General features: G+C 43.6%; 1 protein-coding gene across 4 annotated transcripts in view; it reads left to right on the plus strand.

Annotated features, from left to right (window-relative positions):
* Positions 1–15,322, plus strand: part of LOC137631230 (adenylyl cyclase 78C-like) — a 118,859-nt gene that overhangs the window by 88,714 nt on the left and 14,823 nt on the right. Inside the window, exon 19 of one of the 4 annotated variants that reach the window (XM_068362999.1) lies at positions 7,230–7,412. The exons of the other annotated variants lie outside the window; for them this stretch is intronic. Coding sequence (XP_068219100.1) covers positions 7,230–7,306 — 77 coding nt within the window. The 3' untranslated portion in view covers positions 7,307–7,412. Of the gene's footprint in view, positions 1–7,229; positions 7,413–15,322 lie in introns of those variants that run through there. 4 annotated transcript variants of the gene reach the window in all.

Raw genomic sequence — 15,322 nt, forward strand, 5'->3', positions numbered from 1 at the left:
GCTTACAGAACCAGGTCGCCATGATCATTTTATTTCTATTGGAAGAAAACCTTGAGGTTTTGCAGTCAAGCAGATAAAGATATAGTCTGCTTCTAATGTAGCTTAAAGATCTGCAGTTTTAATTGTAGGGGAGGAAATCGACAACAATGTTTACATAATTTTGTATTGCTTTTAGAGATGGTCCTGCTACAGGAAAAACAAGGGAATAAGTATGCATACTGTTTGTCAGGATGAAGACTGCCGCCCTCGCCCTCATCCTTCATCAAACAACTTCGAGATGATGACTTCATCGAGGATGATAGCCAGCAAAGGCAATAGGATAATCTTACACAAACAGAGGAGGGACGATTTAAGATGGGGATATCTTCATTGAGAGACATGCTTAATCATCTTCACGTGCACGATCTCAAAGCACAGAGTATCCGTAGGCAAGGATCCCACACACATTATCCACGTGTATAGCCTTCATGCACTAATTTAGTGTCTGTCAAATCTTCAGATTTCTGTTCACCATGAAGCAGGTCTCCACACTATAGAGCACCACACACATGAACACCCCGGGACCGGTAACCTTGTGATTATTCTACAAGTGATTGTTTATCCAGCACAGCCACCATCTGACAGTGACAACATCGTTTGCCTAAAAGAGACCTTCAGACACAGAGAGCGATCATCTATGAAGTACCATCCTGCTAGTTGAGACCTTCTTTCAGAGTATTCCAAAAATTTGTATGAGCGTCAGCAGGAAACTGCAAGGCAACATCTGAGAGCCTCCTCAATATCCACCAATAGGCCTTCCAGGGACACCTGTACACCGTTCAACTGCAGTCCAAGCACCTGGTGCTTAGTCAAAAGACTGATGTAAAAATAAAGGGCACCCGCACCCTTCTTGAGGAGTTAAACTTTCTGGCTGCCATCCCTATCTCATTTACCTACCATCCCAGTTGTATGTTAGGACTGGCACAATAGTATTCAAGCAGTCGAATCTCCCAATGTAACATGTCTTCACTCAAGAGGGAGGAGGTGTCTTGGGTCTTCATGGACCCTTCTGTACTCAATTCTGAACCTTCACCTATGGAGTCTTAAGAATCCCCGAGCCAGTGCCCACATTTGTGAAAGTATTATCTCTAAGAGTTCAGTGACTTGAGAGGAAACTTTGACCGCTGATCTGAAATCCATTGATCTAAGGTTTGGCACCCTTCAAGTATCAAGGACTGCCCTTGAGCTGCATTGGTGAGAGTTACTCAAGGGACTCTGGGTAGTTTAAATCATCCAAGAAATTAGCTACACTAGAGCCATTTGAACAAGATCCTGCCTCCTGCACTATCCAGACAACGAATGTTTTACACTCTGGAAAATGCCAACACCACCTCTTCTGATTGAAACAGCAATAACAACGATTAAACCAGGGACTCCAGTGGAGAAACTTATGTTCTTGTTGACCGAGTGTGCTGTCATGGAAGCTACTTTCATGGCAAGCCTACAAGCAACTTCACAATAGTGTACCGGTCGGGAGCTGTAGCCTCTTTTGATACAGTAGGGGAATTGGATTCTAAAGAAGACTCGGTAGCTTCCTGGGGCAGGAGCCCCTTGCATTAAGGAAATCAAGGGTTTTGGAGAATGCTGAACTGTTTCCACCATAAGACATGGATTCAACAGTGGAGGAAGAGGAAGATAACCCAAGACTCCTTGATACATCGAGTGGTTACCTATAAGGACCCCAATTTTTCAATGTGTCGGCACTTGCTCCATATAATTCACCTTGAAGTCGCCAGCAATAGTTTGAAGCAACTCCTCGGAGTGGGCCTTCTAAGCCCTCGTACCATCTGAGGTGCTTTAGCCTCTGAAGAGAGAGAGAAGGAGAACATGATGCAGAGTAGGTTGTGTGTCACATAAATGTTGGTCCGTCGATTTCTAACAATTGCTTGATTGCAATTTGGCATCTCGTTGCTTAAACTTCGTCACACAGGCAGTCCACCTACCTTAAATCCGTTTTGTAAGAGCTCGTATTGTTGAGTAGTCTTGGTATGTGATCTTGTCATAGACTGGTATCTGTTCGCACATTTCTTCTCCTTTGCACCAAACGTGAAAGTCATTGATAATTTCAGGGCTGGTATCTATGGTACTGCAGCAGCTTACTCTCCATCTGCCAGCAACTATAGTAGCACCATCTCTTTGGACCAATCTGCACACTCGGATATGATTGATCTTGAACTGAAACTAACTTAATTATGAAAAACAAGTTTTTAAATAATACAGTATTAATTTATACAAATTTAATTAATAATGTTCTGGGAAAGAACAATTCATGCTTTCAGTGATTGTAAGTACCATAATTGGAAAATTTACAAATGACAAACCTCAACTTCTCTTGTATAATTAACTACAGTATAACTATTTATAGATGGTGTATTAATTGACCCCTAAGATGAAATGGCACTCAGAATATCAAGTAAAACACTAAAAACAAAGTACCAAATATGTATTAGTATGAGCCATTTTAGATATTCACAGAAACTTGTTTTATATACATTTGCACAGCTATAAATATATAAAATAATACCTATGTGCTATATTTGTTTGAATAATAACCTATTAAAAAGGTATAAACATAAATGATCCACTAACTATATCTGTAAACTAGGCCTAGACTATGACTTAAGATATATGATTATAATGAAGGCAGTAATTAAAAAATTTCTAGCTTGTATTGAAAATATTGACTTGATATTTCTTGTTAACCATTTCATTTTCCGATCAATGCAAAAGAAATTACAGTAGAATATTCCAGTAAAAATATTGGAGTAGGAATAATCATTTTTACTTGAATTGGCCAACCCTATAAATTTAGAGGAGAAACAAATAAGGTAAATTCTACATAAACAATTTGCATAAAATAAAAAAAATTCCTAATTCACTCATGTCCCACATACATACATACATATACCAAGGCACTTCCCCCAATTTTGGGGGGTAGCCGACATCAACAAATGAAACAAAAACAAAAAAGGGGACCTCTACTCTCTACGTTCCTCCCAGCCTAACAAGGGACTCAACCGAGTTCAGCGGGTACTGCTAGGGTGCCACAGCCCACCCTCCCACATTATCCACCACAGATGAAGCTTCATAATGCTAAATCCCCTACTGCTGCTACCTCCGCGGTCATCTAAGGCATTGGAGGAAGCAGCAGGGCCTACCGGAACTGCGTCACAATCGCTCGCCCTTCATTCCTATTTCTAGCACCCTCTCTTGCCTCTCTCACATCTGTCCTCCTATCACCCAGAGCTTCCTTCACTCCATCCATCCACCCAAACCTTGGCCTTCCTCTTGTACTTCTCCCATCAACTCTTGCATTCATCAACTTCTTTAGCAGACAGCCATTTTCCATTCTCTCAACATGGCCAAACCACCTCAACACATTCATATCCACTCTAGCTGCTAACTCATTTCTTACACCCGTTTTCACTCACCACTTCGTTCCTAACCCTATCTACTCGAGATACACCAGCCATACTCCTTAGACACTTCATCTCAAACACATTCAATTTCTGTCTCTCCATCACTTTCGTTCCCCACAACTCCGATCCATACATCACAGTTGGTACAATCACTTTCTCATATAGAACTCTCTTTACATTCATGCCCAACCCTCTATTTTTTTACTACTCCCTTAACTGCCCCCAACACTTTGCAACCTTCATTCACTCTCTGACGTACATCTGCTTCCACTCCACCATTTGCTGCAACAACAGACCCTAAGTACTTAAACTGATCCACCTCCTCAAGTAACTCTCCATTCAACATGACATTCAGCCTTGCACCACCTTCCCTTCTCATACATCTCATAGCCTTACTCTTACCCACATTAACACTCAACTTCCTTCTCTCACACACACTTCCAAATTCTGTCACTAATCGGCCAAGCTTCTCTTCTGTGTCTGTAACCAGTACAGTATCATCCGCAAACAACAACTGATTTACCTCGCATTCATGGTCATTCTCGTCTACCAGTTTTAATCCTCGTCCAAGCACTTGAGCATTCACCTCTCTCACCACTCCATCAACATAAAAGTTAAACTACCACAGCGACATCACACATCCCTGTCTGAGCCCCACTCTCACCGGAAACCAATCACTCACTTCATTTCCTATCCTAACACATGCTTTACTACCTTTGTAGAAACTTTTCACTGCTTGCAACAACCTTCCACCAACTCCATATAACCTCATCACATTCTACATTGCTTCCCTATCAACTCTATCATACGATTTCTCCAGATCCATAAACGCAACATACACCTCCTTACCTTTTGCTAAATATTTCTCGCATATCTGCCTTACTGTAAAAATATGATTCATACAACCCCTGCCTCTTCTAAAACCACCCTGTACTTCTAAGATTGCATTCTCTGTTTTATCCTTGATCCTATTAATCATTACTCTACCATACACTTTTCCAACTATGTACGCTTAACAAACTAATACTTCTTGAATTACAACACTCATGCACATCTCCCTTACCCTTATATAGTGTTACAATACATGCACAAACCCAATCTACTGGTACCATTGACAACACAAAACACATATTAAACAATCTCACCAACCATTCAAGTACAGTCACACCCCCTTCCTTCAACATCTCAGCTCTCACACCATCCATACCAGATGCTTTTCCTACTCTTGTTTCATCTAGTGCTCTCCTCACTTCATCTATTGTAATTTCTCTCTCATTCTCATCTCCCATCACTGGCACCTCAACACCTGTAACAGCAATTATATCTGCCTCCCTATTATCCTCAACATTCAGTAAACTTTCAAAATATTCCGCCCATCTTTTCCTTGCCTCCTCTCCTTTTAACAACTTTCCATTTCCATCTTTCACGGTCTCTTCAATTCTTGAGCCAGCCTTCCTTACTCTCTTCACTTCTTTCCAAAACTTCTTCTCATTCTCTTCATATGAATGACCCAGTCCCTGACCCCACCTCAGGTCAGCTGCCCTCATGTCTCACAGTAAAAGCAAATACTCTGGCAATCTTGTAAAACAAAAATAACCTCTTTAAAGAATTAAACAATAATATCCCTTCTGCTAGGGTGCAGTCCATTAGGTTTACACAAAAAGTGTAATCAAATTTATTGCCCTAAATGACCAAGTAACAAATTTTGAATATTGAATTCTTAAGATACTTCAGTAATAAATTATATATTAAATATATTCTTTATATAGAATATATTTAAGTTAAAAATTAACCTTAAACATAAGCAAAATTCAAGAATTTACTCTATGAACGTAATAATTAAAGAAATGAAGGCAAATTTACAAAATTTAGGTGATGAACAAGTCCGATAATAGTTTAAATAAGTTTAACCAGATTAAATTTACATTATACTCTCCCAATGCTGTGTTCAAGATTTGTCTTATAGGAACAAGGTAAAATTATAATGTTACTGTATGTGGGAAATGAGCAAGAGGTAGAACTGTAGATGAAAAGCCAAAAGTAGAAAGGAATGCATCTGGGGCTTAAGGATATTTCTGACACTTTGGTATTCATAATGTTCTATGCAATGCTCCCTGATAGCACACTATCTGGTGCCAGCATTTTATGGTAAGCTTAACAATGGGAAATACTCTAAAGAATAAATACTAATTACAGTACAGGTATACCTAGACTTGAGTTGTTTCGAGTTAAGTCTTTCAAATTTGTCGTCAAAAATAACATGGAAAAATAAAACTCCAGTTTTGAGTAATTTTGTTTGACTTTCCGTATGTCCACCACTAGGTACGAAGTCATAATATGACTGGAAAACCGATAAAAGAACACAAAACATGTTGCTTTACTATAAATAAGAATTAATGGATATAAAATCATATGAAACTACATATATTTATGAACGTAAATGTTCACGTAAGTAACATAAATCCTAGCGAATGAACTACGAAAACAGCCGTGACTTTTGATATTAATTAGCAGTCTTTAAGAGCTTAGCAGTGATGTTTTCTATGATACTTCAACTATCGACTATTTATTGTACAATAAACAAGAAAAAAGTATATAAAATTATATGAAAATACATTTTTGTAGGCTATTTTCTTAATGTCAAGTGCAACTTAACAATCGACAATTATTTATTAATTTTTTTTTATGGTTGTGATTGGCTGATCTCGAGACTATCGCGAATAACGAACAATATTTTTTTTCTAGCTCATTTTATATAAATTACATCAGCCCCAATTTGTTATAGAATATCATAGTTTTCATACATTTTGATTAAAGCTATTATCATTAGTTATTATTTGAATGTTTCTCTCAAAGAAGAACAATGATCAACGAACTCTACCAAGTTTCTTAATAAAATGGGCATTAAACAACAACTACTATAGATGAATCAGCTGTTTTCGCGGACGATCCGCAGCCATCGACATAGGCTATGCGATGTAAACAAAGATATTGAATGTAAATATTGATAAATGTAACAGTTAAGTTTTATATTATCGCGAAATAATTATAACAATTTGTTAATTAACCTTACAAAATCTTTCTATTTTATACTCCATAGAACACACCACATTCACAAATAAACAGCCCGCGATGTAGTGGAAACATGATAAATTGTAAAGATCTACGTTTACAAGTATGGATGTACAGTTATTAGTAAAAATTATATTCCTTCTTTTATACTAAATTAAAATCTAAAATTTATTTGTTTTTAAGCTTAAATATATCCTTAGTAACCATATATTATTCAAATTGCATTTACAAATAAAATACAGAACTGGGAATTATTCGAGGTTTAGCCAAGTGACGAGTAAATTCGACTACCGTCGTTTTTCAACTCAAGTCTCCTCTCCTCGAACCAATTACATACAGGTATACCTGTATATGGTAAAACTACACTACAGTATTTAGAAATTGTATTCTTCTGATCTCCCCTTTTGTATATTTAAAATCAGTTACATTGCTGCTTGAAGACTATTTCTTTTAAATTAAGCATAGTACTTCTCTGGGACCCTATAATTTTTCATTCTTTAGGAAAATGTATAGAGATAATGATTTATTCAAATAAATTATCTACTATTTGAATTACAATCAATTGAAGTTCAAGGGATTTTTTTTACTTAGAAAGTAATTGGTTATATCACTGACATAATTATCACACTATAAGAAAAGTCTCTCTCTCTTGCAGCTACATAATATTTACCTCCCCATTTTTATAAATTTCACTATTAGCCCAAGCAAGAAGATGGTCCATCTGTGATATAAATGTAGCTGAGAATACTTGTCCATCTAATGAAAGTACCACTTGACAAAGAAGTAAGTTTAAAATGACTGAGTGTTTCAGGAGCTACTATTTGTTGTTGCTTCGGTATACTGTAGATGGCAGCAGTAAGGTAAAAATCCCTTTTAAAGTACTGTACTTTATATTTATTTCTGTATATTCGGTATCTCTCTACTCTATTTAAATACAGTATATTTCTTAGATAGGCACTAGGACTTCTAATCTACTCTCCAATTCTTCATGTTTGTCTATTATGTTTTTCTTCACTGTTGTGGTATATTTTTGTCAACCTTCTTAAACCTAAAAAGCAAGACCCATGTCTAAATGCTGACCTTCAAAAGTGAATACTACTGTACTATGTCAAAAATAAGTTTTAGGACTGCAATTTCTATTCCTATACTCTTGGGGTCTGGTATTTTTCATTTGAAAAAGTAAATTTAAAATATATTCAATTTCAAATAGTTCAGTATTACACAACGGATTTTGAGCGAAGCGAAAAATCTATTTTTGGGTGAGATAGCCATGGCGTCCTGATGGAAGGTTCCTTTTTGGTAGCTTCCTTGGGTATAAAACTACTAAGATATTCCCAGAGAATTTAACCACAGGTTATCACAGAATTCTAACTTCTGGAGCGAGTATCCCAAAGGTTTCCCTTTAAGACATCGTATATCAACAGGGGACGCATGTCTGAACGCGCCACATAGCTATCTACACCCCGAACAGAGTTAATGCTTCGGTGTGTAAGGGTTGAGAATAGCTGGGAGCCGTTCCATAGCTAATCTCATTCGTGGCTACTACTGATACTCGAGACGTAAACAAACGGGCGCCATTGCTCAAATGACGTCACGTCCGTCTTCATCCTGAAGCCAGTTGCTTGCCCATCACCATGATACAGTAGAACAGGGTGGGATCTAAAACTGGACGAAGTATCAGGGAGGGTCCATCAGGACGCCATGGCTATCTCACCCAAAAATAGATTTTTCGCTTCGCTCAAAATCCGTTTTTTGGGCTCAAGCCATGGCGTCCTGATGGAAGAATACCAGAGAATCAATGTATCGTGGTAGATTTTCCCCTAATAGTAAGTGCCAAGGCATTGACAAAACAGCATAGTAATCTTTGATAAAGAACCATAGGGAAGAAGCATCCTGCCCCCCTTGGCAGTGAAGTTCCCATGGGCCATGCCGACGTCAAAGTGGTATTGAAGGGCTATTCATCCTGATAGAAGAACTTGAAGAACTTGGAGATGAAGCCGAATGTTTGGTATCTGTGTAGGAACATTCTGAAAATTAGACCAGTGGTGGTTGGGCACTGTGTATTGAGAATGATGGTTCACCTCCCGGGTATTAAAAGTAAGTATTCGTGTTGGAACCTTACATAATCAGAGTGAATATAAATTAAGAGTTAGCATCTTAATTTCTTCATAACCATAAGGAAAAGGGGGAATAATAAAACTATGACAGGCATGTATTTCATAGTAAGTAGGAGCTGATTGAGACGCACAGGTAATAAAATAGAAATTTTATTTCACAAATGCAGAAAGTAAAATTCTTTTTACAGTAATTATAATGTACATAGTAATAAAGACTTGCTCTTGAATCTGAAAAGGAATTTCAAGTTTATTAGTAGGCACTCGTTCTCGAGGAACGCAAGTCTTTGATAAAACACATCATGCTCAGGGCATGCGGCACTTGTGTGACAACTATGACATTTCACCTGGGATAAGAACAGTTATAAAAGCACTAAGTGTTTTCGACATCACTATGAATCGCTCGAGGGTCAACATAGGCACCCGAAGAGTTAGAGTCCCAAGTAACTCACTGTTCTACGCAGAGTTAGGTGCAGGTTTCATAACACTACCTGCGGCTACCACAAAATGTTTGACTTCGTGCACTTGTTTCGCATAATGTTTAAAGAAAACTCGCGAGGACTTCCAACCCGTGAAGTTTTTAAGGCTTTCAAAGTCCATGCTCTGAAAGAAATTCAGAGATGATGCCACTTTTCTAGGATCATGACCAGCGGGTGTACTGTTAGGATCCGCTCTGCGAATGAAGTAGGTGATTTTCGCTCTTAATTGTTTCAGTGACAGGTCGCTGCCCGATGTTTCTCCTTTGAAGAGTTGGCCTCCACCAAAGTTTGAAGTTCTGCGAAGATAGACCTTGAGGCTCTCTACTGGACATAGAGAGGCATCCTCCTTCAGGGGGCATATTCTCCAAGGGCCCCATCTTTTGGTGGGTAATTCATTTTTGGCGAGAAACGTCGGATCAGGGGAGAGGGTAACTTCTCCTGTATCGGTAAACAGGATGTGTCCCTCTTCTCTTGATAATGCCATTATTTCGCTGACTCGAGCTCCTGAAGCGAGAGCAAAGAGAAATATAACTTTCTGAGTCAGATCCTTGAGAGGGCATGAATCATTGTCCAAGCTGGAGGCGAAATGGAGCACCTTGTCTAGTGACCAGGAGATCGGTTTCGGTGGGGGTGCTGGGCGTAGGCGAGCACATGCTTTCGGTAGTTTGTTGAAGATGTCGCTGGACAGATCAATTTGGAAAGCATATAGAATTGGTCTGGTCAAGGCCGATTTGCAGGTTGATATCGTATTGGCTGCTAATCCCTGTCCATGAAGGTGAATAAAGAAGGACATGCAGAAATCAATCGTGATTTCTTTAGGATTTTTTGTCTTGACGAAGGAGACCCATTTCCTCCAGGATGATTCATATTGCCGTCTTGTGGATTCGGTCTTGTATTCCTCTAGGAAGTCCAGACTTTTCTTCGAGATCCCAAACCTCTTCTTTGCGGCTAGGGAGAGAAAATCATGAGATGAAGGTCCTTGATTTTCGATGATGAAGCGAAGACAGTCGACTTCTGTACTTGTTGAGAGAGAACTGGGCCCGGGAGAGGGATCAGCTTGGGCTGCAGCTCCAGGACCAGGGGGTACCAGTTGCTCCGAGGCCACTTGGGAGCCACTAGGGCCGCTGTCCCTTTGAAGGTTCTCAGTTTGGAGAGGACTTTCAACAGAAGGTTGGTGGGGGGGAACAGGTAGATCTTGGACCATCTGTTCCAATCCAGTGACATGGCATCCACTGCTTCTGCTTTGGGGTCCTCGTACGGGGCCACATACCGAGGAAGTTGATTGTTGTCGCTCGTTGCAAAGAGATCTATCTGAAGTTCTGGGACTTGGTGAGAGATGAAGGAGAACAATCTTGCGTCTAGAGACCATTCCAACTCTATCGGGTTTGTCCGAGATAGAGCATCCGCTGTCAAGTTGCGGAATCCTTGTAGGTGAACTGCAGACAGGTGCCACTTCTTCTTCTCTGCCAGACGGAAGATTGGGAGAAGCACCTGATTTATCTGGGGCGATCTTGAGCCTTGGCGATTGAGACAACGAACTACCACCGAGTTGTCTAGGGTTAGACGGATGTGGATCGAGGGCGGCGGGGATAACTTCTTCAGGGTTAGAAGGACCGCCATGGCCTCCAAGATGTTTATGTGGAACGTCTTGAACAGGGGAGACCAGGTGCCTTGAGCCTGTTTTTGGTGGGAGTGACCTCCCCAACCCTCCAGCGAAGCGTCCGTGTGGATGTTGAGTGATGGAGGAGGGTGTTGGAGAGGAATGGACCTTTTCAGGGCCTTTTCTTCTGACCACGGCTTTAGGAGAAGTCGCAGTCTGTTTGGAAGCCGTCTCTTGAGGTCTCTTCGAGCGATGGATGCCGAACGTCTCCAGACTCCCGCGGCATCCTTTAGCTGTGCGCGAAGCACTGGGTTTGTCACTGAGGCGAACTGTAGAGAGCCTAGAACTCGTTCCTGCTGGCGTCTTGAAATGCGTTTGGATTTCAGCAGTCGCTTGACAGACCCTGCTATTTCCTTCCTTTTCTTCTGGGGGATGGAAAGGCGGTGTGACTGAAGGTTCCAGTGGATTCCCAACCACTGGAACTTCTGAGCTGGAGAGAGGCGAGATTTTTTCTCGTTGATCTTGAATCCCAGGTGTTCTAGGTACTGGGTGACTTTGTTGCAAGATTTTACACAATCTTCGGGCGATGGAGCCCAGACTAGCCAGTCGTCGAGGTAGGCCATCACCTGGACGTTTCGTAGGCGGAGCTGTTGTACTATGGCATCCGCCAGTTTTGTGAAGATCCGAGGGGCCACGTTGAGGCCGAAGGGCATGGCCCGGAAGGCGTAGCTTTTCCTTTGGAGTCGAAATCCTAGGTAGGAGGAAACGTGATGGTTCATTGGAACGTGCCAGTAGGCATCCGCCAGGTCTATGGAGACCGTGTAGGAACCTCGAGGCAGAAGGGTCCTTATCTGTTGAAGAGTCAGCATCTTGAACTTGTCGTTCGCTATGAACTTGTTGAGGGGGGATAAGTCCAGAATGACTCTGAGTTTGTCTGAGTCTTTCTTGGGGACACAAAACAGTCTCCCTTGGAACCTGGTGGACTTTACCTTCCTTATCACCTTCTTGTTCAAGAGATCTAGGACATATTCTTCCAGAAGAGGGGTTGATTGTTGGAAGAATTGCTGGAAGATTGGGGGTGGTTGAGTCCAACTCCAGCCTAGACCCTTCTTGACGATGCTGTGTGCCCAGGGATCGAAGGTCCAACGATCCTGGAATTGGCGGAGTCTTCCTCCCACCGGAAGCACTTCATTGCTTCTGGTGTCCCGAGGGCTTGCTGCCTCGGCCGCTAGCTCCCTTTCCTCCTCTGCCTCTGGAGGGACGGCGAGAGGCGTCTTTGCTTGCACCTCTGTATGAGCCTCTACCTTTGGCACGAAAGGTAGTTGACTGTTGCTCGAAAGCAGGGGTGAAGACCGGTGACTGTGACAACACCGGTTGGGGGACCAATTGAAAGGTCTGTTGTGGCTGGGCAACCACTTGGGAGGTAGCGGGTCCCGGAAACTGACGTCTTTGTTGACGTTGCTGGGGTTTCTGTTTTTGGGATTTCCTCTTAGGTTGAGGTCCGTCGTCCTGAGAGGGTTTCCTTTTCCTGGACATGCCCCACTTGTGGAGAAGGTTCCTATTCTCCGTGGCGGCTCTGTCGGTGATTTCCTTCACGAGGTCAGAAGGAAAGAGGTGTTTACCCCAGATGTTGGAGGAAATCAGCCTCCGGGGTTCGTGTTTCACGGTGGCACCTGCAAACACGAATTCACGACAGGCTCTCCGAGCCTTTATGAAGTGGTACAAGTCCTTCATCACGGTCATCATGTGGGATTTGGAGAGTACCATGTAGTGGTCTGGTACTCTGGTGTCACAGGCCATAATTTCAAGTTGGACTTGATGAGATAAGGATGCTGCGAGCCTCTCCTTCGTATCTTGTTCCCGACGAAGGAGGTGATCGTTGAGCTTAGGGAGGTCTTCATTAAACTGACGTCCGGCGACGTCAGGATCTAGCTTTCCCACGACGAAAGTATGCTGGACATCCTTCCAGTGTCGAGCGTCAGGGGGAGTTACTATGGAGAAGGGTCTGCACTCCTCCAGTGCAGGGCAGGCTTTCCCCTCTTCCGCAGCTTTAAGGCACGCAGTTAAGGCCTTTTCCAGGAATGGAAGAACCGCACTTTCAGGTGCGACATAAGTAGGGTGCTTCTTGCTCAGGGCCGGAAGCTTAGAGCAGGTAAAGCCCCTACTCTTGAATGTGGTGGCTAGCATAGCCTGGGCCTTTGCGAGATCGAACACTATCTCTTCCTTCGGTTCGGTCTCTTCCTTCGAGGCAGGTTCAGAACGCAGACGGACGTAACAGTCCGGGTAGGCCTCAAAGTTTGGGAAGAACTCCACGTCTTCCAAGGGGACCGTGCCGATCTTATCACTGACGAAGATCCTGCCGGTCGCGATAACCATATGCTCAGCATACCTCCACGGGTTGGCATGTGAGCAAGCGGGGAGATCCTTAACCGAAATCCTCTTCGGTTCTCTGGATCCCATCATGGACCTGATGAACTCCTGATTCTCCTTCAACCTGTCGTCCATGACGGCTCTAATCAGTCGGATCATTTCTTGAGTGGAAGAAGAGGGATCCGGGGTCGAGGAGGTAGACGGAATAGACACTTCCGTCGGTGTAGGAGTAGGAGCGGGGATGGAAGGAGGAGCGACCTCTTGCTCCGACTCGGCGTATTCCACCTTGTCTTCGTCATCTTCGGCTCCTTGAGCCATAAGCGTCTTCTCCGTGTCTTCCGAGACATCCGACATCTGTTCGTCATCTTCGGAATCCAGGCGGCACTCGTGCATGGACTGAGCCATGACAACATCAGGTTCCACTGTAATTTGGACAGTGGGAATCACGTCTTTGGGTACCACTGAATCAGGGGAGGCCTTAGGGAACAGGAGTGACCTCAATTCTTCGGTGGCCAGGTAGGGTCCGGTAGCATTTTTCTGGAAGCCACGCACCCACTTGCGTAGCTTTTCACGAGAAATGTCTCTGACCTCCGCTGAGGGAGGGTTATGGAAGGCGTCAACTAGGTGAGCCTGGCAGACCGTACAGTTCAGTGGATTCCAAAACTTCAGATCCCCTTTCTTGTCGGCACAAGGGGCGTGAGTCCTGCAAGCCGTATGCCCGTAAAACTGCGGGCGTTTCACAGCGCAGAAGGCGAAGTCACACTTCATCTGCTCCTCCTGTGGAAGAAAGAGAAAATGAGTATGGGGGAGTCATAAGAATGGCTCTTAAACTAAGTTAATATTAATTATTAATTTTAACTTAATGAAGGGTGTGATGCATAGAGATTGAAATAGTAAAGGAGAACATACTCCATGCATCTCGCCCGGCTGGTTACCGTAAGCTTTGTCCTTGGATAATCCGAGAGACCGAAGGCACCGGATAGTATTCCTTAGAGTTCCATAGGGCAATGGAATTCCGTGGAAAAACCAAGGGTAAGATTGGGACTGAGATCATTCGGTCCCAAGCTAGGGGCTAGAGGGCCTCCTTTTAAGGTAACTGCTTCCGGCAACCAGCCGTGCTAAGATGCACGCAGCATGCTGGAATTTAGAAGAATGCAAAGAGACAGCATGATCACTAACAGAACAGTACCAAGGTATTGATCTTAATAGTGGAAACAGCCCATCTGTTTGCGGTATAGGGCTATCAGTATCATATGATAGCTAGAAGAAGGGGGTGCAAGTATTCTTGACGCCTCCGGGGGTTTCCGGCAAGCCGCCGGCATGCCGGAGGTCGCTCCGGCAGAGTTTCTGGCATTAAGACAGACAATGTTTAAGTCAAGGATATACCAGGGTGGCGGCCGCCGGTACAACGGCGGCACGCCGGCAGGGGAGCGGCGGCTCCGGCAGTCGGAGGATGCCGGTTTGGTGACTGGGACAATGTTTATAGCGGAACCAGTTTGCCGGCACTCCGGCGGCCGACCGGCGAGCGGACGACAAGCTAGGAGGGAGGAGAGCCACCGGTAGGAGCCGGCGGCAGTCGGCAGTCCCCCGGCACACAGGGGGCTGGCGGCAAGGGTAGGGAGAGTCACCAAGGTAGGAGGCGGGTATCGCCGACATTGGAGGCGGCAAGAGACCAGCACCCGGATAGTGAGAGAGACAGGGGGGGGAGGGATGCAGGAAGTTCAGTCATGGACTCCGGACATCCCCCCCCTGAGAGGATGTACCCATGATAGAGGCAGGCTCTATCATCCAGGAGCAGGGGTCACTGAGGACCGGGAGCTAGGTAGCCCAAGGGAGGGCTAGGGGACACCCAAAGAGGGGAGACCCCCATATGCAGAACACATCTAGAGACTAACCCCATAGGACACTATGAAGGGTATATGTACCAGAGCGGACTGCACATGGAAGCTCGGGTAGCCCTACTACTCCACCCTAAGGAGGAGTTGTAGGACAGGGGACAGATGGGTATAGACTAACCTAAGCATAGGCTAGGCTATACAAGAGATAGGTGGGGAGGGGAGTAGAGAGAAGTCTTCCAAGGAAGGGTTTCTGTACCAGAGCGGCCACTAGGGAAAGGGAGGACACTCCCTAACCTAAGATAAGGCAGACCGGCTGAAACAGTGCATGGGTACAGTTTCAGCAGGGAAAAGAGAAACCTTCCTAACCTAACCTAGAGCAGGGCTAAAAGTC

The sequence above is a fragment of the Palaemon carinicauda genome, chromosome 39 (assembly GCF_036898095.1).
Source record: "Palaemon carinicauda isolate YSFRI2023 chromosome 39, ASM3689809v2, whole genome shotgun sequence".
NCBI classification, from domain to species: Eukaryota; Metazoa; Arthropoda; class Malacostraca; order Decapoda; family Palaemonidae; genus Palaemon; species Palaemon carinicauda.